This window comes from Nyctereutes procyonoides, unplaced genomic scaffold (genome assembly GCF_905146905.1).
Source record: "Nyctereutes procyonoides isolate TBG_1078 unplaced genomic scaffold, NYPRO_anot_genome, whole genome shotgun sequence".
Classification (NCBI taxonomy): domain Eukaryota; kingdom Metazoa; phylum Chordata; class Mammalia; order Carnivora; family Canidae; genus Nyctereutes; species Nyctereutes procyonoides.
The window spans coordinates 33196311-33219957 of NW_026575131.1; the positions used below are offsets into that span (position 1 = coordinate 33196311).

Here is a 23647-nt window from a genome sequence, read left to right on the forward strand (position 1 = left end):
TACCCTTTGTTTTTTTATTAAGTGACTTTGTTTTTCCCTCAGTTTGGGGCTTACATAAATATATTTGTTTTCTCTATGCAGCTTCCATCACTTTTTGAGAGCTGAGTACAAGAAGATAATTGAAACAATAGAGACAGTTAAGTACTCTTCCTATTCTATCCCTGCTAAATTCAGGAAGCCTAGAAGCAGGTTCTCCCAAATGCTCAACATTATGCAACCCAGATCCACCTATGATTCTCTAGAGCCCATAAGAAAATACCGTGGCACAATTTAGCAAAGCCCTGTTGAGTTCCTGGGCGGGGGCGGGGAGGGGGGGATGCTGAGCTGTGAGCTGTTGGTCTGTACATGACAATATGAGGAGGCAGCCGCAGGCCTGGTGGGGGGCAGGGGGTGCTAACAGAGGAACGCTAGGCAAAAGGCCTTACTGCTGCTTCATCCTATGCCTATGCCATTTTCATGTGTCTCTCATGAAGCGTGGCGGTAGAACTCTGTCCTCTCCTGACGGTGGAATTCAGAAACAGCTTGGGCTGCCTCCTGTGTGTGCCAAATGTGAATCTGTTCCCATTTGACTTGTTAATAGGTAAGGAAGATGCATTGTCACACTTGACCAAGTACCATTCTGCTTTTGATGAAGCAGATGGGATGGGCTGGCTTCCTCTGCATAAGGCTGCGGTGCAATTAAACAAGAACATTTTGGAAATAACCCTGAAAGGTAAGCGCCCTTTATAACTCTTCCTGATGCTTCTGAGAAATAAATTTAAAACTTATTTCTGTATCTTAACCTGTGTGCTCTAATGGATTTATTTCAGCTTCAAAACCCAGTGTGTGGGAGCAAACCACCCACAATGGTGAAACACCACTTTTTTTGGCTGTCAGCACTTGCCTCTTAGAAAATGCCAGTTTTCTTCTTCTCAATGGCTGCAATCCAAATGCCAAGAATTCTGAAGGCAATTCTCTTCTTCTTACAGGTAAACTAATACCTTGTCTCTGGAAAACAGTCTGTGATTCCGAGTGTCCCCTATGCCCACAGGTTTCAAAGGGAACTTTTTAAAATTTTAACTCCAGTTTAAATACAGTGTAATAGGGATCCCTGGGTGGCGCAGCGGTTTGGCGCCTGCCTTTGGCCCAGGGCGCGATCCTGGAGACCCGGGATCGAATCCCACATCGGGCTCCCGGTGCATGGAGCCTGCTTCTCCCTCTGCCTGTGTCTCTGCCTCTCTCTCTCTGTGACTATCATAAATAAATTTTTAAAAAAATTTAAAAAAAATAAATACAGTGTAATATTAGTTTCATATGTACAATATCACGAGTCAGCACTTCCATACAACACCTGGTGCTCATCACGACAAGCACACTCCTTAATCCCCTTCCCCTATCTCATCCCGGCCCTCCTCTCTGGCAACCATCCGTGTGTTCTGCGTAGTTAAGAATCTGTTTCTTGGTTTACCTTTGTCTCTCTTCCGTGCCCCCCACCCTGCCCCTTGCTCATTTGTTTTATTTCTTAAATTCCACGTGTAAGTGAAATCATACGGTATTTATCTTTACCTGATTTTACTCAGCATAGTACTCTCTAGCTCCATCCATGTCGTTGCAAATGGAAAGGCAGCTTTTTGTGCATAGTTGCCGTGCTGCCATCCTGGTTCCACCTGACCAGATGTGGGTACCTGACCCCCAAGAGGTTTTCTATAGACTGCCCTGTGGGATGGCCTGGTGTAGAATCTCTGCCAATTAGGTGATCATTTTGCATGGTTCCTTAACGAGTTAATTTGGGTATAAGGGGTGAACAGAGTAGAAGGAGGCAACTGATGGCAGGTTGAATATAAATGAGCGATTTTGCTCCCTCCTGAGTCTTCACTAAAATTATACTTACATTGTTTAGAAGAGGTAAGATACAGGGGTGCCTAGGTGACTCAGTTGGTTAAGCATCTGCCTACGGCTTAGGTCATGATCCCAGGATCCTGGGATTGAGCCCTACATTGGACTCCTTGCTCAGTGGGGAGCCTGGTTCTCCCTCTCCATCTTGCCTGTTGCTCTCCCTGCTGTTCTCTCTCTCAAATCAATAAATAAAATCTTTTTTTAAAAAAAGAGAAGAAGTAAGATACAAAACAATGAGAAGAACGGGAGAGGAGACAATAGCAACATAGTTTTTTAAAAACTGGAGAGCAGGTGGATGAGTAGTCAGTGACAAGAAAGCCAAATCTTAACTTGCTAGCGGAGAAAGCAACACAGTTACATGGCATGGAAGTTGTGGGTAATAGTTACCTTGTGGAGCACCGGTGAAGGACACGGAGCTAACATAGGAAAATTGCTGGAACACTATTAAGGAACAAGTCCTCATAGCTGCAGATCCCTTCTCCCAATCTGCCCTGCAAAGAGAGACCCCTCTCTCATGCCACCTGAATTCTGGAGGTTCATTTTCTGGGCGGTTTAAACAGAGGCTCTCTAGACTGGGGGGATATTCAGCAATGGTGGGAGTACTGGATGGAAAACACTGGAGAAATTAAGCAAACACAGGTGAGACCTCCCAGCCCTCCTCTTCCACCAGGATTCTAGAAAGCTGGCATCCAGAACTCTACCTTCCAAGAGGAGGCTTCTCTGGGGAATTTGATATAATGAAAGTGAAGTTGGGGGCTTCCCAACAAATGGCCCAGGCATATCAACACTCAATTAGGAACACAGTCCAGGAGCTACTCCCAATGTTCAGGATCCCCAATTAGCTCTAGTCCCCAACTCTTAATCATGAGCAGACTGACAAGAATGACTATCTAAGAAAAGACTTCAGCAGAGATAAGCAACTTGAAGGAGACAGACTATTTAGGGAAAATACAATGTAGGGGGAAATTATGATAATGTTAGAGAATTTAGTGAGAAGTAATGAAATAACAGGACATTACAAAAATATTGAACCAAAAAATGCTCTTGAAAATTAAAAATGGTAGTGGAATTATAAAACTCAAATCAAATGCTGGGAGATGAAAGCATCCAGAAAAAGATAAGAAATGGGAAATAGGAAAGAAAAAGAAAAAAGCTCAGACTATCTAAAAGAGAGCAACATGTGAATCTCAGAAATAGTAGAAAGAGAATAGACAAGATGGAGATGGTATACCATCAATGAATAAGCCAAGAAAATGATTTCCTAAAACAAAGGATATGAGTTCCCAGAATCAAAGTGCACACTAATGCCAGCTCAATGAGTTAAGACCCGATACCCTTGGCACTCTGTATTTCCAGTTCTAGAGCACTTTCCATGGCACAGTATAAAATGGTTATGAACAGAATTCACACTGATTCAACATGTGTCACCTAGCAAGTTTCCTCACACACAGTGGGTGCCAATAATTAACAAATGGATAGGGAGATGGATAGGAACATATATTTTTTAAAGATTTATTTATTTGAGAGAGAAAGAGCACAGGCATAAGCGATAGGGCAGAGAGGGGGAGGGAGTGAGAAGCTCAAGCAGACTCTAAGCTGAGCATGGAGCTAGACATGGGGCTTGATCCCAGGACCCTGACATCATGACCTGAGCCAAAACCAAGAGTTGGTCACTGTTGTGTCACCCAGGCACCCTGGAAGATGGATCCATTAAGTTGTTTTAGAATCTTGAAGGACTTGCAGATTGTCATCCATATGTGAATGATAACAGCACAAATGCAGAAGAGCCAATTAGAAAATTTTAACAAAATATGAGGTTAAAAATAATTTCCTAGGGCGCCTGGGTGGCTCAATTGGGTAAGTGTGTGACTCTTGATTTCGGCTCAAGTTGTGATCTCAGGGTCCTGAGACAGTCCCAAATTGGGCTCCGTGCTGAGCATGGAGCCTGCTTGGGATTCTCTATCTCCCTCTGCCCCTCTGCTCACGCACACGTGCAGTCTCTCTCTCTCTCTCAAAAAAAAAATAATTTCCTGATTATTGCTGGTTTTGTTTCTCTTTGTTTAATGTACTTAATAAGCATTTCTAGGGCTGTATTGGGTACTTAAGTTCCCATTTTCTTGAGGGAAGGAACATAAAAATGATAAATGAAAATTTCATGTTTATGTTTTTCAGCCACCTTAGCAGCCAATAGATGACAACTGTTCATGGCTTACAAAAAAAGCAAGTAGGCTATTGATATAAAACACTATTAATATTATTGGATATAAGCTTCATTTTACAGTCTGTTCCCTAAGCACAAAATGCTGGCACATGGGAGTAGGTAGGAGGAGCTCCTTGAAAAGCCTGAGGGACACTGACTAATAAGATACCCTGGCCATAATTTCCTGGTGAACATTATGCCTATTTTACTTCTAATTTCCAGCTGTTCTCCGTGACTCCTATGAGATGGCTGCCTTGCTAATTGGCTATGGGGCAGATGTCAATCTGCGGTGTACCAACGAGAGGACAGCTCTCCATGAAGCAGCCAGACTGGGCAGGCAGGACATAGTGAAGCTGATATTGGTTTCTGGGGCATACCCTGACCCACAGAGCTCCTATGGATTCACTCCTCTTGCTCTTGCTGCCCAGAGTGGACACACTGAAATCATGGAGATGTTACTGCAGAAAGGCAAGATTTTCTATACGGTCAGCACACTCCCAAGGGGTAACATGATGCAAGCGTCCTCCTATTCATGGAGAGCTTCAAAATAATAGAAGTTAACATTTTATTTAAGCCTAACACAGATATTTGATGAAAGCCTGTGTGAACATTGGCTACTAAAAAGCCTAGAGTAGAGACTGAATATTTCTCCTTCAGTGTGAAGTAATTTCCCTAAAATTAGTAGGGTGCAGGTTACTCTTTTACATAATATTCCCTAATCATGCTGAGGACGGTTGGGTTTTTTTGTTTGTTGTGTGTTTTCCTTTTCTAGATTCACAGAACAAAAGGCCCAATATCACCCCCTACATGTTGTCTCTGCTGAGCTAAGTCACAGGGCAGTCCAGTATGTTACCAGATGCTTCAGTAGTTAGGAATTGTTCCTGGTCGCTTCTCTCTGGGTCCCAGTTCTCTCTCCAGTAATAACCACAACTGAGAAAAGGGGAAGGCAACTTATATTTATTGAGTATTTTCTAAGCACCAGACATTAAGCTAACTGTGCTGCTTCATGTGATCTTCTAAAACCCTGTGAAGTAGGCACTATCTTCATTTTACATCTAAGGATAGAGGGTTAGGGGTGGTACCAATTGCAGGACTTCCCTTTAACCCCCTCCCCCCCACCAATTCAAGATCCTGGTTTAACTGGCAGAGACCCTGGCTAAGAGAACTTTGGCATTTATTGTCTTTGAGGCCAAGACCCCCCCCCCCCCAACTGATGAAGTAATGTAGTAGCTAGAGCTTTTTGTCAAAGAAGCAAATCCTTACCAAGATTTAATAAAGTCCCAATATTAGATTTACCTTCTTTATTCTCCTTCCTGTTTATGTACAGAAGCCTTATTTCTTTTTCAATAATACATGGTCCTGATCTCCAATATTCTAGAATATAGGGACTCCTATTTTTAAGAATAACTTTCTGCTTTCTAGACTTACCTGAAACTTTCCCATCATATGGGGTGGTGAGGGGGACTTTGTAGTTCCCAAGCAATAGCCATAAGACATTTTAAGTAAGGTGTTTTAAATGAGCAATATCAGCAATGTCTAGAGTCATTAGCTAGAATAACAAAAACACTGGATCTTTAATCTACACAAAGAGTCACCTTTTATGTAGATCATTGATTAAAATATAAAGAGGAGAGGCACCAGATTTTCAATTCTTAACTCTTTCAAGAAACCAGCATCAGTTGACCTCAATAAGGTATTTCCCTGGGGTAACTCCCTTATGAAGTAATTTATACAAAGTGACATAGGTAGTAAATGACAGAGCCAAGATTTGAACCCATGTCTGTCTCATTCCAAGTCATACTACTTTACCACCCTGCATTACCAGAGTGATAACATGGCATCATAGAAATGGGCCCTGGATCTGGACTACCTGTATGTGAATCCTGACTACCTTGCTTACCAGCTGTGTATCTCTGGGGAAAGTTACTCTAACCTCAATGAGCCTCAGTTTTTTCATCTTTAAAATGAAGATACTAGCATCTAATTGTTAGGGTTGATGTGAAGTTTAGAAATTATGCATACAGAGGAACCTGTACATAGTGAGCACTCTTTCCATGGAGACTGATTAGACTTTTCTTCATGTATTCTAGGAATGGAGTTCTTGGGCAGCCACTATATTCTGATGACTGTGGAGTCTCTACTAATTTAAAGCTACTACATCTGTTTGATATGAGCTGTGAATGTGCCCAGAATGTTTTTTCAAAACCCATTTTACTGAGAGGCCTTCTCCAATTGACCCAAAATTCATTTCTCCTTCCTTCACCATCCAGCTCCCCTCCGAATCCAAAACTGAGATCTTTTCTCTTTTCTTTTTTTAAATGTCTATAATCTTTTTCTCCTTTTTAAAATTTAAATTCAATTTGCCAACATACAGTGTAACACCCAGGGCTTATGCCATCAAGTGCCCTCCTTAGTGCCCATCACCTAGTCACCCTTCCCCCTACCTGCCTCCACTTCTGCAACCCTTTCTTTCCCAGAGTCAGAACTGAGATCTTTTAGAGGACATTTTGCCTACACCTGTCCTCTTACCATCCACACCATCACATGACACTCAGCCTACTGGGCACTATAATTTATCCTGTTAACTGTAAGTCCCGAACTTCAGCTACAAACAACTACATTGTAGCTTACTACAAACAGCCCCCTAAGAACATGTTACACCAGAACAAATGCCATAACACCAGATGGCATGGTCCAACAGGATGGGTGGGTACCATCCTACATAGAAGTATGGGGTAGGTGGGCTTTCATAGGCTGGTCTGGAAATAAAATCACCTTTTGTAACCTCACTTCTCCTGGGATTTTCAAGTCCCAAACAAATAACTTATAGAAGTACTCTGTCAGTCTCCTCATTAAAATTTAGAGACTGCTTGCATCATTTCTTCCTTGCCCAACTGCATTATAAACTAGCTGAAAGCAGGAGGTACATTTTTTATTTCTTTTAGTGCTTTGCTAAAATGGCTCCTTAATAATTGCTTTTTGGTAATGCTGATATATTGAGAATGCTTAAGACAGTGGAAAAGACTCTTCTGCAAAACAAGACCTTTTTCTCCTTTTAGGAGCTAATGCTCTTGCTCAGGCCTCTGACTCCTCGTCCATCTTACTTGAAGCCGCTAGTGGAGGAAATCCAGACTCTGTGGCCCTTTTGCTAGAGCATGGAGCTGATGCCAACGTCCCTAAGAATTCAGGCCACCTGCCCATTCATGTGGCAGCTGACAGAGGCCACCTGTTGTAAGTTCATTTACATTATTGAGAAATAGTAATAGCTACAGTAGGGGGAGGGTTTCAGAGCAGCTTCTGGGAACTTTATATTCTTCATCTCTGATCCTATAATTCCAGCACCCCTTCTGAGATAAGAAACTCAACCAGTCAGTGAAGCCAGGCATCCTCTGTAGCCAGGAGCGAGATATAAAAGTACTTTATTATCAGGTTTTTAGGCAATACGGGGACCCTCAGGTCTCCCTGCTTAGACAAATTCTGAGTTTTATATCTAAACGGTAGTTTCATTCAACTTTACTAAGTATCTGAGCTTTTGGATGCAGGAATTAAGCACTTTTCCGCTGGGAGTTCTAAATGTCACCCGATACTAATACCATCTGGTATTAGTATAAAACCATTGTAAACAGGTTACTGCTGCATCTTAACCAAGACAGTTGGTTTTTGTTTTGTTTTGTTTTTTTTTAACGCACTTTGAAATTCTTTCTCAGAGCCCTAAAGCTTTTGGTTCCAGTCACGGATCTTGCCGCCATTAAGCAGAGCGGGATCAGTCCTGTGCACTGTGCGGCGGCAGGAGCGCATCCTGAATGCCTGGAGCTCCTCATCCAGGCGGGATTCGATGTGAACTTCATGCTAGACCAGAGAATCCGCAAACACTATGATGACCACAGGAAGTCAGCGTTGTATTTTGCAGTGTCAAACGGTGACCTCCCTTCAGTGAAGCTGCTTCTAAGTGCTGGAGCTCTGCCTAACCAAGACCCTGTTAACTGCCTCCAGATAGCCCTGAGGATGGGCAACTATGAGCTGGTGAGTCTGCTGCTACGGCACGGAGCCAACGTCAATTATTTCTGCAGAGTCAACCCTTTACATTTCCCGTCAGCACTGCAGTACACGCTGAAAGATGAAGTCATGCTCAGGATGCTACTGAATTATGGGTATGACACAGAGCGATGCTTTGATTGTCCTCACGGAGACAAAGTTCATCCTTGCTATACCTTTGAAGGCTGGACATCTACAGTCATCAAAGATACTATGGTAAGTGCACAGTACTGTCCGTATCCACGTGCACAGTCGCTATTGGTGGCCCTGAACTACAGCAGTAGGTCAGGGTCTATCCATTCTCTCCAGCAGCTCACAGCTAAAAAGACTTTAACAGGATAAATACATGTGAAGTAGACACAGTAGTAGACGTAAAGGTACAGAAACTGTTCAGAGGGAAAAGTGATTTGACTTTACCTAAGGAGTTTCACCAAATGAAGTGGCATCTGAGTAAAGTTTCAAAGAACCAGTGCCATCTTATTAACTAGCTATGCTTTTTCTTTGAAGGGGGGAGTTACCCAGCTAAAACGTTTCTGGGGTCCTGATACCCGTACCCCCTCGGTTCTTGGCTATCTCTTTTAGCTCTAAAATTTGATTAAATAGGTTTCTTTGGCCATCTTCTTCTTCTTTTTTTAAAAAGATTTATTTGAGGGGATCCCTGGGTGGCGCAGCGGTTTGGCGCCTGCCTTTGGCCCGGGGCGCAATCCTGGAGACCCGGGATCGAATCCCACGTCGGGCTCCCGGTGCATGGAGCCTGCTTCTCCCTCTGCCTGTGTCTCTGCCTCTCTCTCGGTCTCTGACTATCATAAATAAATCAAAATTTAAAAAAAAAAATAAAAAAATAAAAAGATTTATTTGGGAAAGAGAGAAAGAAGAGCACGAGCAGGGGGAAGGGCAGAGAGAGCAGCAGACTCCCTACTAAGTGGAGAGTCGGACAACACAGGACTTGATCACAGGACCTTGAGATCATGACCTCAGCCAAAGGAAGACACCCAACCAAGCCACCCAGGTGCCCCTCTTTGGTCACCTTTTTGTTGAAAAGGGAATCACCATAAATAGTTGACCACCTCCTTCTTGAGACATTTTCCTGTTGGCTTTCATCATACCAGCCTCCCATTCCCCCCCTACCTGGTCACGTCTACTTCCCCAAACCAGAGCGTACCCCTGATTTCTCAAAAAGCTGGCATCCTTCAGGTTTCAAGTGTTACCCCCTCAGAGGCCCCTCCTTTCCTGTCCACCTTATCTAAGGTGGGTGTCCTCCCTAATCTGCTGCTGCTGCACTTACCACTTGCCAAAATGATCTGTAGAACACTTTCTGATGATGTGTCTCCTCCACAAAGACATCAGTGTAAACTCGTATGCACCACTCCCCTTAGCTTAGAGATGTGTGCTTAGCAGAGTAGATATATTAGAATACCTGAGTCCATAGTGAAATCAGAACAAAAAAAAAAAAAAAGAAATGGAGAAAGCATTTCAAATCAATTATGAAAAGTGAAAGACAACATCTTGTTTTAATATTGCATACTATTTTTAGGTTATGATTAATGTGGGAGATGGCATTTAGGTATAGATCATCTTGTACTATTTCCTGACTTTTTATTTTATACTATTTAACTTCTTTCATGGGCACCTTGCTAGAGGTGTATAAATTACCTACAGACAGAAACTATTCTTTCCTTCAGGCATGAGGCATAGGTGATGAATGACAGAAAACCCAAAATGAGTGGTTTTAATAAGATGGCTCAGGGTGCCTGGGTGGCTCAGTTGGTTAAGTGTCTGCCTTCAGCTCAGGTCATGGTCCTGGGGTCCTGGGATCCAGCCCTGCTCGGGCTCCCTGCTCAGCAGGGAATCTGCTTCTCCCTCTCCTCCTGCTGCTCCCCCTGCTTGTGCTCTCTCACTCATGCTCTCAAATAAATGTTTTTTTAAAAATAATAAGATGGCTCATTCCTCTCTCATATAAATAAAGGCCAGAGGTAAACAGCCTTCTAACTGGAGAGCTCCATGATCACAGGAGAAACTTGTGTCCACACTTGACGGAATGAGCACTGGGTGTTATTCTGTATGTTAGTAAATTGAACACCAATAAAAAATTAATTTATTAAAAAAAAAAAAAAGAAACTTGTGTCCACAACCCAGCCAGCAAGGAGACAGGCAGGAAGCAGCAGCATATACCTTGCTCTAAGTGCATTCTGGGCATTGCTCACACTTCCACTCACATTTCACTAGCTAGAACTTAGGTGGCTGTGTCTAGGGGCAAAGAAGCTGGAAAGGTAATCTTTATTCCAAGAAGCCCTGTGGCCAACCAAAGGAGACAACAGGTATTAGGTAACTATTTCTTTCACACCTTGTTTACATCTTACATAGTTCTGAAGATACAATAGTAAATCTTCAAATGTGAGACCTAAGGACTAATGTCCTTGGGGCGCCTGGGTAACTCAGTCAGTTAAGCAGCCAACTCTTGATTTCAGCTCAGGTCATGATCTCAGGGTCCTAGGATCAAGCCCCCACGGCAGGCTCCATGCTCAGTGGGGAGTCTGCTTGATGATTCTCTCTTCCTCCGCCCCTCCCCACCCTAGAATAAAGTAATCTTAAAAAAAGTTTCCAAAAAACAACAAAAATTTCCTTGTTCAATGCCTTAATTTATAAATGAGGGACTTGAGGCCTTGGTTCTTGACTGTGAGTTTAGTGTTCTAAACCACATACTTAAGTTTTTCATTTACTTTCATAGTTCCAATTTTCTCCCCCAGTTCTGTGAAGTAATAACATTGTCGTGGCTGCAACATCTCTCTGGGAAGGTTGTTCGAGTGATGCTTGATTACGTTGATCAAGTTCAAATCTGTTCAAAGTTGAAAGCTGTGCTCCAAAAACAGGGGCTCTGGTCAGAAATCCATTTTATCTTGAGTGAGTATCTTTCTTTCTTTTAGAAGATTCTTACCAAAAAAATTCTATTGGGTTTTTACATTCTTATTTGCTTTGCCTTTTTTTTTTTTTTAAAGATTTTATTTATTTATTCATGAGAGACACAGGCAGAGACACAGGCAGAGGGAGAAGCAGGCTCCTCGCAGGGAACCCGATGCAGGACTCGATCTTGGGACCCCAGCATCACGCCCTGAGCCGAAGGCAGACGCTCAACCACTGAGCCACTCAGGCGTCCCTCTTCATGGGGCGTCCCTGCTTTGTAAAAAACATTCTTTTCTGGCTAAAAGCCTTACCTACAGAATGCCTGGGTGCTCAGCAGTTGTGTGTCTGCCTTTGGTTCAGGTCATGATCCCGAGGTCCAGGGATCCAGTCCCATGTCAGGCTCCCTGTATGGAGCCTGCTTCTCCCTCTGCCTGTGTCTCTGCCTCTCTCTCTGTGCCTCTCATGAGTAAATAAATATTTTTTTAAAAAAAGCTTTACCTAAAGAAAGCAAGGAAAATACTATCTATTCCTATCTAAAAACAGTTACTATTTATAACTTAATTTGTACTTACCACCATTCCCCATAGATGAACTCTGTCAGGTAATCACATATTATATGGTAGGTGATAGCTTTCTCCTAATCGTATGGAACACTGTAGAAATAGTGATTAGCAGCTATGAAATGGTAATGAAAACACGGATGAGAAATGAAGATTGAAACCTGCAGATAATACTGAATGACGCTTCAAACCACATTCTTTCACAGTGGCACAGAAGTCAAGAATTTCTTTCTAGTTTCCCCACAAGGTGGTGGTCTTTAGTTCCCAGGCTGACCCAGAGGGGGTGGTGAATACATGTAGATTTAAGGACTTCAGACCCAACACTGATGCCGGCCTTTGGGTTCTTAAATTGGCCAGGTTCTGTAATCACGTCAATAGAAGGGCTGCAAGGAGAAGGGAAAGGCTGTGGTTCCCTGTGAACTTTTTCCATTTAGACACTGCAAATGAAAATTTTGGTTTAACACACATTTGCTGACCAAACCCTAAGATCACTAAAAAAATGAAGCAACTCTTTTTCCTTCGGGTAACGCGTGTTTCTCTCATTTCAGCAAACCCTCGACCCCTCAGACATCTGTGTCGCCTGAAGATCCGGCGGTGTATGGGGCGCTTACGTCTGCGCTGCCCAGTCTTCATGTCCTTCCTTCCATTACCAAACCGTCTCAAAGCATATGTCCTTTACAAAGAATACGACCTTTATGGACAAGGAATTTTCACAGGAACCTGGTAGTCAAACCATTCTGGATGAAGAGGTATAATTCTGTAAGCTGTATTTCTTAAAGTTTGACTTGTTACATGATTCATTGTTTCTCACTTTACCTAGCAACCAAAATCTCAAAGCAGTCTACATTCTTTTGAAATATGATTTTAATACTTTCTTAATATGCTTAATTTCACTTCTCAGGGGGCCTGGGTGGCTCAGTTAAGTGTCCGACACTTGATCTCAGCTCAGGTCTTGATCTCAGGATCATGAATTCAAGCCCAGTGCTGGGTTCCACGCTGGACATGGAGCCTACTTAAAAAAAATTCCTCATATTGCTTTTCAAGAACAATCTGACAGGCAGTTTAAAGAAATACTCCTCCCCTCAAAGTAAATTAAAAAACTAAACCCAAACTGTAAAATTTCAACTAAGAGACATACATCAGTGCTCACTTTGTATTGATTTTACATTAAATGTATGAATCTATATTTCTACATGTCAAAACAATAGATGCTACCTCAAATAATTCAGGATAATTATTAACAGTAATTCTTTTTATAGAGAAGTACATACATAAAATGTCTTAGGAATTACATTGAATAAAATACGGACCCCAGCACTTGACCTACAAATGAGCTGTTCTTGTGCAAAAGTCCAAAGGCTAGTTTAAGTGCCTGTTTACAGTCCTGCACGGAAATAGGGGGTTTCAGTTAACTGAAATAGAACTTTCATTTGCAATGTCATCATTAATGGGAAACATGCAGTCCTTCTTTCCACAGAACCCTGGCTGAAGGTTACCACTTATTGGTTAATGTTACCACTGAGACAGAAGTCAAGTGTTTTCAAATGGCTTAGTGATTCTGTACTGAACCCAGTACAGTACTAAACCCACAAGAGGGGCTCACGGACAGAAGCAGTTATATTTATGTTAATGCCATATAGTTAACATACAGTGTTATATTAGTTTCAGGTGTACAATATAATGATCCAACTATTCTATACATTATTCACTGCTCATAAGTGCATTCCTTAATCCCCATCACCTATTTAACCCCCCCCCACCTCCCTTCTGGTAACCATCAGTTTGTTTTCTCTAGTCAAAAGTCTATTTCTTGGCTTTTTCCCTTTTGCTCATTTGTTAAGTTCCACATATGGGTAAAATCACATGGTATTTGTCTTTCTCTGACCTATTTCGCTCAGTGTTATATTCTCTTGATCCATCCATGTTGTTGCAAATGGCAAGATTTCATTCTTTTTTAATAGCTGAATAATATTCCATTGTGTATGTTTACCACCTCTTGTTTATCTATTGATGGACATTTGGGCTGCTTCCATAATTTGGCTATTGTAAATAATGCTGCAATAAGTTGGGGTACATATATCACTTTGAATTAGAGTTTTTATATTTTGGAGGTAAATACCTAGTAGTGTGATTACTGGATCATATAGTTCTATTTTTAAGTTTTTGAGGAACCCCCATACTGTTTTCCACAGTGACTGCACCAGTTTTCATTTGCACCAACAGTTCATGAGCGTTTTTCTCCACATCCTCACCAACACTTGTTTTTTATTTTAGCCATTCTGACAACTGTGAGGCATCTCATTATAGTTTTGATTGCATTTCCCTGATAAGTGATGTTGTGCATCTTTTCATGTATCTCTTGGTCATCTGTATGTCTTCTTTGGAGAAATGTCTGTTCATATCTTCTGCCCATTGTTTAATTGGATTATTTGTTTCTTGGGTGTTGAGTTGTTTCAGTTCTTTATATATTTTGATACTAACCCTTTATTGGATGTGTCATTTGCAAATATCTTCTCCCATTCAGTAGGTTGCCATTTAGTTTGATGATTGTTCCCTTTGTGGTTTATCTTTTTATTTTGATGTAGTACCAATGGTTTATTTATTTTACTTGTTTCCCTTGCCTAAGGAGACATATCTAGCAAAATGTTGCTATGGCTGATGTCAGCAATATTACTACCTGTGCCCTCTTGTAGGATTTGTAGTTTCAGATCTCACATTTAGGTTCTTAATCCATTTTATTTTTGTATATGGTGTCAGAAAGTAGTCCAGTTTTCCCAACACCATTTGTTGAAGAGACTGTCTTTTCCCCATTGTATATTCTTGCTTCTTTTGTCAAAGATTAATTGACCTTAAAATTATGGGTTTATTTCTGGGTTTTCTACTCTGTTTCATTGAGCTATGTGTTTTTATGCCAGTACCATACCATTTTGATTACTACAGCTTTGCAATATAAATTGAAACCTGAAATTGTGATACTTCAAGTTTCTTTTTCAAGATTGCTTTGACTATTTGGGGTCTTTAGTGATTCCACACAAATTTTAGGTTTGTTCTAGTTCCATAAAAAATGCTGTATTTTGATAGGGATTGCATTAAATCTGTAGATTACTTTTGGTTGTATATATTTTAACAGTATTTGTTCTTCCAATCCATGAGCATGCAATGTCTTTCCATTTCTTTGTGTCATCTTCAATTTCTTTCATCAATGTTTTATAGAGTACAGGTCTTTCCTCTCTTTGGTTAAGTTTATTCCTAGTTATTTTGTTATTTTTGGTGTAATTGTAAATAAGAGGGGTTTTTAAAAACTTATGTTCCACTTAGTTAACATACAGTGTAATATTAGTTTCAGATGTACAATATAGTGACTCAACACTTCCATCCATACATCACTCAAGCCCTCATCGCAAGTGTACTCCTTAATCCCCATCACCTATTTACCCCATTCCCTCACCCACCTCCCTTCTGATATCCATCAGTTTATTCTCAATTGTTAAGAGTCTCTTTCTTGGTTTGCTTCTCTTTCTTTTAATGTCAATTTCTGCTGCTTTCTGTACATTGATTTTGTATCCTGAACTCACTTACCAATTCTAGCATTTTGGTGGTCTTTAGGGTTTTCTATATCCAGTATCATGTCATCTGCAAATTGTTTTACTTCTTCTTTACCAATTTGGATCCTTGTTGTTATTGTCATCTAATCACTGGGGCTAGGACTTCCAATACTATGAAGAGTGGACATCTTTACCTTGTTCCTGGCCTTAGGGGAAAGCTTTCAGTTTTTCCCCATTGAGTATGATGTTCACTGTGGGTTCTTCATATATGGTTTTTATTATGTTGAGGTATGTTCCCTCTAGACTTTGCTGAGAATTTTTTTTAAAGACTTTATTTATTCATGAGAGAGAGGGAGGGAGGGAGAGGCAGAGACACAGAGGGAGAAGCAGACTCCATGCAGGGAGCCTGATGTGGGACTCAATCCCAGGTCTCCAGGATCACACCCTTGGCTGAAGGCAGTGCTAAACCGCTGGGCCACCCAGGCTGCTCGCTGAGAATTTTTTTATCATGAATAGATACAAATGCTTTTTTGCTTTCTCTTATTGATGTGATGTGTCATGTTGATTATCAAACCACACTTGTATCCCAGGAATAAATCCTACTCAACTGTGGTGAAATGATTTTTAATGTAGTGTTGGATTCTGTTTGCTAGTATTTTGTTGAGAATTTCTGCATCTATGTTCATCAGATACTGGCCTACAGTTCACTTTTTTGGTGGCCTTTATCTGATTTTGGTATCAGGGTGATACCTCATAGAATGAATTTGGAAGTTTTCCTTTCTCTTCTATTTTCTGGAATAGCTTGATAAAAGTACGTATTAATTCTTTTGTAAATGTTTGGTAGAATTACCTCTGAAGCCATGTACTCCTGACTTTTGTTTGTGGGGAGGTCTGTTTATTTATTTATTTTTTACTACTGATTCAACCTCTTTGCTGGTAATTGGTCTGTTTAAATTTTCTATTTCTTCCCGCTTCAGTTTTGGTAGGTTGTTTCTAGGACTTTATTCTAGGTTGTCCAATTTGTCAGCATATAATTTTTCATAATATTCTCTTATAATTGTATTTCTGTGGTATTATTTGGATTTTTTTTTTTTAATGAGTCTGGTTAGAGGTTTATCCATTTTGTTGCTCTTTTCAAAGTACCAGCTCCTAGTTTCATTGATCTGTTCTATTCTTTGCTTGTTCTTTATCTAGTTCCTTTAGATGTTAGGCTGTTTGAAATTTTTCTTGCTTCTTGAGGTAGGCCTGTATTGCTATGAACTCCCCTCTTAAAACTGTGATAGCAGTTATAGAATGTAGGTTAAATTTTTATTTCTGTATGCTCCATGTTGCAGGGAAGTACAGGCTTCTAAATGGGAAATGAGGAAAGTAACTGAGGAAACATATCCAGCCACACCTCCGTAGAATGTAGATGGCACATCAACAAGGAGAATAGGACAGTAGGTTGGATGATGTGGGTCCATTTTCACCACAGACCTACTCAACACAGCCTTGTTGTTTATGTTTAGCATTAGTATACTTTCTTAGCAAAATATAGTCCATCTTAGGGAGACTGAAGTTAGAGGTTTGCTTTCTGATGTGAAGATTCATGGCTATACAGACTAATTCAGTAAGCATAGACTTTAATGATACAATGTTCACATTAAAAACTTGCAAAATTTGCTGGCATGAATAATTTTTATTTTTTTTAATCAAATTGTGGGGTCTGTTTATAAGTGAGTAGTGGCTTATAGGTATGTCAATATACAAATATATTTAGGATATACATGCACTTAGATAAAATTACATAATTCTAAAGTTAGTTTTGTCCACTCCCTGGACCTTTTAAAAGTGTATTATTTCATAAAATTCAAAACAACTAAGAACAGATACTCCAGTAGAAGAAAAGAACTTAAGTGCTATAGGAAAGAATAAAGAGCACATGGGAAGAATATGTATTAGTATTAAAATAACAGGCCAAGCCCACTTAAGCTGGTGTACACAACCTGCCTCTTTAAAATATATGTATTTCTTTGAATAGGGCCAACCATAGCAAGTACATGTTGTCTGTAACATTTCTAGGATAATGATTGAGAAACCTATTTTTCTAAGAGAAAAAATCACTAGTGATGAATTAGTATTATTTCCCAGTTAAGTGACCTTTTCTTTCATTTTAGCTGTTATGGAATTGCAGTGCAGCTAAATGTGTAATTACAGTGTCATAACAGATTAAGAAAAAGTCTATTTGTTTCACAAGCATCATTTGGAATGACTTGGAGAAACAGAATTCTGAGTATGTATCAAATACTTCATACAAAAAAGACTATACAAAAATCATGGACTTTATTATACATTAAAAATCTCCTAACAGCATATTTCCTGAAGCCTTATCAGAGAATACCTACTTTGACAAAATGAAAAAAATAAGCTCTCCACCCCACATGTATACCGTTACATAAAGTTGAGTTCTTCAATTCTAAAGGGAAATGTAGCATGATTTTTAATTGTATATATGCATGATTAATATCAGTGAGATAAGAATTCACTTAACATTACAAAATCACCAAATATACAAAGCAGTTTTGCACGTTATAACTTAATCCCCAATTCTCATATTAGCTGAAGTAAATTACATGAGTACAGCCACAAGAGACTAGTTAAAAAGTATAGTTCCAGTTTCAAATCTTTGTGTTATTAATGAAGAACAAAATTCATGAAAGAAGAGTAAGCCAAACTTGCTTAAAATAAAAGGAAAGGCTTGCTTCCTACAATGTGTTTGAATATTTAAAGTACAGTTGAATGCTAGGAGGTTGGAGTCAAAACCAATGTTAGTATTTTCATTTTATTCAGGTAGCAGGTTTTCAATACACAGGATCTTAGGGTCTGTCAGCATTTATAATAAGATTCAAATCTTAAATATCTGTAGTTCCTACATATAACTCAAAATTAACTCAGATGCCTTTAACCACACAAGACTGTACATTACATAGAATGTTATGCATACCCTACTATCCTTTTCTCAAGCGTAAGAGTAATAATTTTACCACTCCTAGAGCCTGAAAATGCTTTTGAAATTAAACACAAACTAATCATTGTAGAAATGGCAAAAACTAAACTGGCTTTGGGGACTCTGTTCAGTCCCTTGATAACAAGTTTTAAAATTTTTAAAGGGAAAAGCTGTAATTAAGTTTCCTATATACTGACTTCATTACCATCGTTAGAAAAGTACTGTTCCTATACGTAGCAGAGTACATAGCTTTAGTAGGTAGACTTAATTTCTTTTAAAGAATGTTTTGTTAATTTCTAAAAACCATCAAGTGTAAGTTTGAATCCGAGAAAGCTACCTCACAAAGCATTCAGAACCAGGTGGGATTTCAAAGAGTAACAGACCAAGATCAGCTTTAACATTATGCAGAAACTTCAAACAAAAAGGCAAGTTTTTTAAAGTCGATGCTTAAATATCTGCAGTATGGAATAGTTCTTATAGTTCTATAGCAATGGACCAAAAGTTCAAATACCTAAAATCGTTAATCTCACACATGACTTCTATTTGGTGTTGTAATGCTCTTTGGTCTGATCTGTGGACATGGGTGTGTTATTGCAGAAATTCCTATCAAAATCATGACCTAAAACGAATTACAGGTCTATCCAGCATCCCTAAGCTGGCCAATGCCGTTAACTCCAGCATTCACTTTGACCCAGAGTACTAACAAAGGGCAGCATCTTGTTACCAGGCACAGTACCAGCCTCCTAAGGCTGACCACCTTCCTTGTAGGGTGATAAGTTTCATCTGAATTAAGTGAACTGACAATAACATAAGCAAAAGACTTAAACAGAGAGCTTACTAATTCTCAAAAAAGGTCTTAATAGCAGGACCTGCCATGACTAGTGAGGTGCGGACCACAGAAATTTCAACTTCTACCAAAGGAATCATATAACAATTATTGTGAAAGCATTCCCTTGTAGTAAGCACAAAATCAACTTTCTCCAAAAAGTACTCCATAAATTTCTATTGTTACTATATGTTTTGGTAACATAAGACTTCAAAATAATATTATCAAGTAATCATTATTCCCATTTGGCACGTGGATAAAAAGAATATCATGATCCTATATATAATTATTCCCTTCCACAGAAAACAGTGTGCATTCAGTGTGAAACAGCCACATTGTATTGAGAGACTAAAACAGATGCCATCTCTAATTCAGAACTAAGAAAAGACTATCAAAGAACAATGGGCTTTTCCATCTTGAAGTGGCTAATTTCTTGAAAATTTTAGATGTGTGACTATGTATTTTGTTCAAAATATTTAACTTGTCTCTTTATAGTTTTACATGTGAAACAAAAAATTTACATAATTTCTATCAGCAATATTAAAAGTCTGAGTAAAGAAAAAAAAAGTTTTGACATGGCAATAGGGAAATGTCATTTTAACCTAGGCACCAGGCTAAAATCTTTCCTTGGTCAACTCTCTTATACCAAACATTCAATTCCTTTCAATCTTTCATGGAATTAGACCTTTTACTCATTTGAAGAGTACAAGTATTTACAATAATTAGTGCAAATTATTCTCATATATTATTTGCCTTTGTGGATATAAAGTGGTGATCAGTATTTTATCAAAACATGGAATTATGAAAATACTGTGCATATCAGTCTGAAATTTAAAAGATTACATTTTCTAAACTAAACTTTGGGCTTTTTTACTTTAAGCAGGAAACAACAGTTATAGAACTTCTTTTGAAATGTCACTTGATTTTGAATAAAAATTATTTCACACAATGCAGAAAATACGATGTTATCCTGTAACAATATCTTACATGTTAAGTCCTAATCTAAAATGTACTTGAACAAAAAAAAAAAAATCCCTTTTAATAAATTCCAGAATCTTATTTTAACCATTACTGCTCTGCAGCAATAATTCAAGTCCCAACCTGAGAACTAAGAATGTGATAATTAAATGCCACGGGCTGTATCAATCTTGAACTGAAGACACTTATGCTTCTTTCCCACTGGCATCAGGTGTAGTACATCAGAGAAATGTGAGCAATCCAAGAAAGTGCCCTGAAATCACAGTACCACCTGCCACAATTTGAAACCTTAAGTCTAAAATTTCTCTAATTTTATATAAAAGTTCTATTGCACGTTTAATAATTAAAATATTTGCAAACTTGTAGAATTCTTTGTATAAAGGGTTTTGAATCAATTCAGTCAAAAGCTTCCTCACTGCCAGCAAAAATGTTTCTAACGAGAAGAGGGAGCATATCCATGAATACCTGAAGCTGAAGAATAAAAGTTTTCTTATGGTCAGAGCCAATTACAATGCAAGATAAGAAGTTCACAATTTGAAGGAAAAAAGGCTTGAGCAAGTATAATTCCTCAGCAATCTACTTCAAGGAGATGAACAGGTTTCTCTTAGACATGTGGAATTTGATGTTACTGCATAGTATATTATTTTTAAGGGAAAAAAAATCAATTCAAACCTAAGTGATCAAGGTAAATCTTATTTTTAAAAATGAAGTTAAAACAAACAAGCAAATATAAACTTTAGTCTCCTTGATATTTCAACATAGTTGTTACCTTGTGCCATTTCACCACAGAAACTGTCAATAAATTCCAAGGGGGGAAATACCAACCCAAAAGCAAGGATAAGTTCATGCTTCTGACTCTCTTTTCTTTCCTTCTTCTCCCAAATCACTCTCTTCTGACTGGCTACTGCTAAGGACAACAAACTGCCCCTCACTACTGGCTTGGTTCGGTCTACTGGAAGCAGCTATCAAGCGACTCTGTTCTTCTAAGTCCTAGTAGAAAAGACAGAAAAGAAACTAAGTTTATTGTTTGCAATCAAATGCAAAACTATGCATTTAAAATACAACTTGAGAGCTACTTCAATCCTTCTGTCAAACATTTATGCATAATTCTGGCAACTTACTGAAAACAAAGGCTACACACAACCAGTGCAACACCAAAGTGAATTCTGGCACCATTTTAGAAATCCTGTAAAAGCCAACGTTGCCCTCTTCTCTGTTTTAATGGCAACAATAATATTCAGACCATTGTTATCTCTCACTATATGCCAATACAATGTTCATAACAGATCACTCCACATCCCTGCCTAACCACTGCCCCCGCCCCCCGCGTCCAACTTATCTTGTTAGATCAGTTGTTGCCCTCCCTCAGCCTACCCTAGCAAGAAAGCCTCAACTTCATGGTCATCTTCATCATATCTCTCTCCTTTGTCAGAAAGTCCAATTTATTCCCAATTCCTGCTGATCTATACTCAGTAAGTATCCCACAAATGTCTCTTTTTTTCCCCACTGTTATTGCCAATGCCACAACCCATAACTGGGTCTCACAATCTCATGTGTTCTTTAGATTTTGCTCTAAAATTTGCCTAAATATTATCCTGTTGGATGGACAATAATTTGACACTCCTGGTAGCACTGAATGTTTACATATACATTCCTGGAAACCAGTAAAGCTGTCAGCAATGGCAGTTAAAGCCCATACACACATGTACACATAGGGCCATTGGAATATGGAAATATAAAAGTTCTGATATATTTGCTAAACAGTAAGTCAATTACATGTCGGTTACCATAGTGTGAACATCCTATCAGAAGACAGACGTCTTCCTTTTCTGCTGTGCTATGAATCATCTGGTTATAAAGTGGCTGAGGAATGAGAAACAGACTTTCATTTGGAAATTCAAATCTGAAAGTCACAGTCCTGAATTAAGGAAATTTCATAAACATTACACCAGAGAAGATCTAGATATTGGGACTACATACCTTTTCAATTTGCTTTTGTTTACTGAGTTCTTTCTGTTGCTTCTCTTTTACCCTCTCCATTTCTTTTTGTTTTTCTGATGCCCTACGATCCTGAAAAGCAGACAAATACAACTAATGAATTAAATATTAAATAATTTTAAATTTTAGATTTTTAAAAAAGATTTTATTTATTTATTCATAAGAGACACAGAGAGAGAGGCAGAGACACAGGCAAAGGGAGAAGCAAACTCCCTGGAGGGAGTCTGATGTGGGACTCAATCCTAGATCCCGAGATCATGCCCTGAGCCAGAGGCAAACACTCAACCGCTAAGCCACTCAGGTGTCCCAAATTTTTGATTTTTTCAATTAATACTGCCTTTGCAACCTTTTCGTATTTTTTATATTTATATGAAAGCACACTAAAAATTTATATTCTTAGTCACTTATCCAAATTCTAATGCTATACCAGCAAATAACCTTGGACAGCAAAATTATTTTATTTACTTGCTAATATTAAAGATTTTAGATAACATTCTTGAAGGGGCAGGGCAGTTGGGTGGCTCAGTTGGCTCAGCATCCAACTGTTAATTTCGACTCAGGTCATGATCTTAGGGTCATGAGATCAAGCCCTGCATAGGGCTGCATGGTCAGTAGTAGGGTGTTGGAGATTCTCTTTCTCTCCCTGTTTCTATGCCCCTCTCCCCACCTGTGCTCTAAATAAATAAAATCTTAACTTAGAAAATGGATAACATTCTTGGATAGTTATCTTGGATTCTTACCAGTTCTGCATGCAAGGCTATCTGTTTTGCCAGTCCAACAGAATCACAAATCTAAAAGGGGAAAGTGTAGAAAAACCTCAGGCAGTTTTCACATCAAAGTAACAATTTCTAAATGGCTGATACAACTAGATTTATAACTCATTATAACAGGCAGCTTCAAACAAAAGGTGATTTAAGAATGTTCCAACCCTGGGGCACCTGGGTGACTCATTTGAAGACTGACTCTTGATTTCAACTCAGGTAATGAAATCAAGCCCCATGTTGTACTCTGCACTCAGTACAGAATCTGCTTAAGATTCTCTCTCCCCTTGCCCAACCCCCCCATCCTGTTCATGCTAAATAAGTAAATATCTTTAAAAAGCAAAAACAAAAAAAGAATGCTCCAGCCCCCAAATGAAGCATCTGTGTATATTCTTCAGAATCTATGAGTTTCTACTGCACACACCCCATCTTCCTATTACCTCAGATTCCTTACTGAAATGGTAAAGTCTGCAAAGAATGAAGCAAGCAGATGCTGATGCTGCTTTAAGCTGAAAACACTTGAAAAGAGCCGATTATGGTAATATACTGCATTCCCAGAGTCAGTTAATGAAGGCAGAAGACTACACCAGCTATCAACAGCCAAGGAAGACACAGGTCTGTAGTCAGAAGGGCCAACCCACCATCTCAGCTCTCTTCAGAGCAACAGGATTTGCTCAAACAACTTAGATGGATTAGGCCAAATCTGGTTTTTCCCAGAGATCTTACTAAGAACTTCAACTACGATAGACATTTCACAACAGAAACACATTTTGAAAAGCCATGTACCTTTTCCCCTTCATTATTTGATTCAAATATATAGCAGACTGATGACAGATTACTTTCACTTCTCCCTCCTGATGTCCGAAGAACAAATCCAAAAAGCCTCTTATTTTCCTGGTGTGTAGCGTACAAAACTACACAGGGTAATGGAAACTGCCACAGAAAACATCAGAAGCAAACAGATTTTTCAAACATACACACT

At 39.2% G+C, this 23647-nt stretch overlaps 1 protein-coding gene across 1 annotated transcript in view; it reads right to left on the minus strand.

Annotated features, from left to right (window-relative positions):
• Nucleotides 1-17419: 17419 nt before the first annotated feature.
• Nucleotides 17420-23647, minus strand: part of APPL1 (adaptor protein, phosphotyrosine interacting with PH domain and leucine zipper 1) — a 40411-nt gene continuing 34183 nt past the window's right edge. The window contains exons 19-22 of the mRNA XM_055343838.1: nucleotides 23452-23598; nucleotides 22645-22695; nucleotides 21887-21976; nucleotides 17420-20896 (exon numbers count right to left, since the gene is read on the minus strand). Of these exons, the coding sequence (XP_055199813.1) occupies nucleotides 20750-20896; nucleotides 21887-21976; nucleotides 22645-22695; nucleotides 23452-23598 (435 nt within the window). The 3' untranslated portion in view covers nucleotides 17420-20749. The remainder of the gene's footprint in view (nucleotides 20897-21886; nucleotides 21977-22644; nucleotides 22696-23451; nucleotides 23599-23647) is intronic.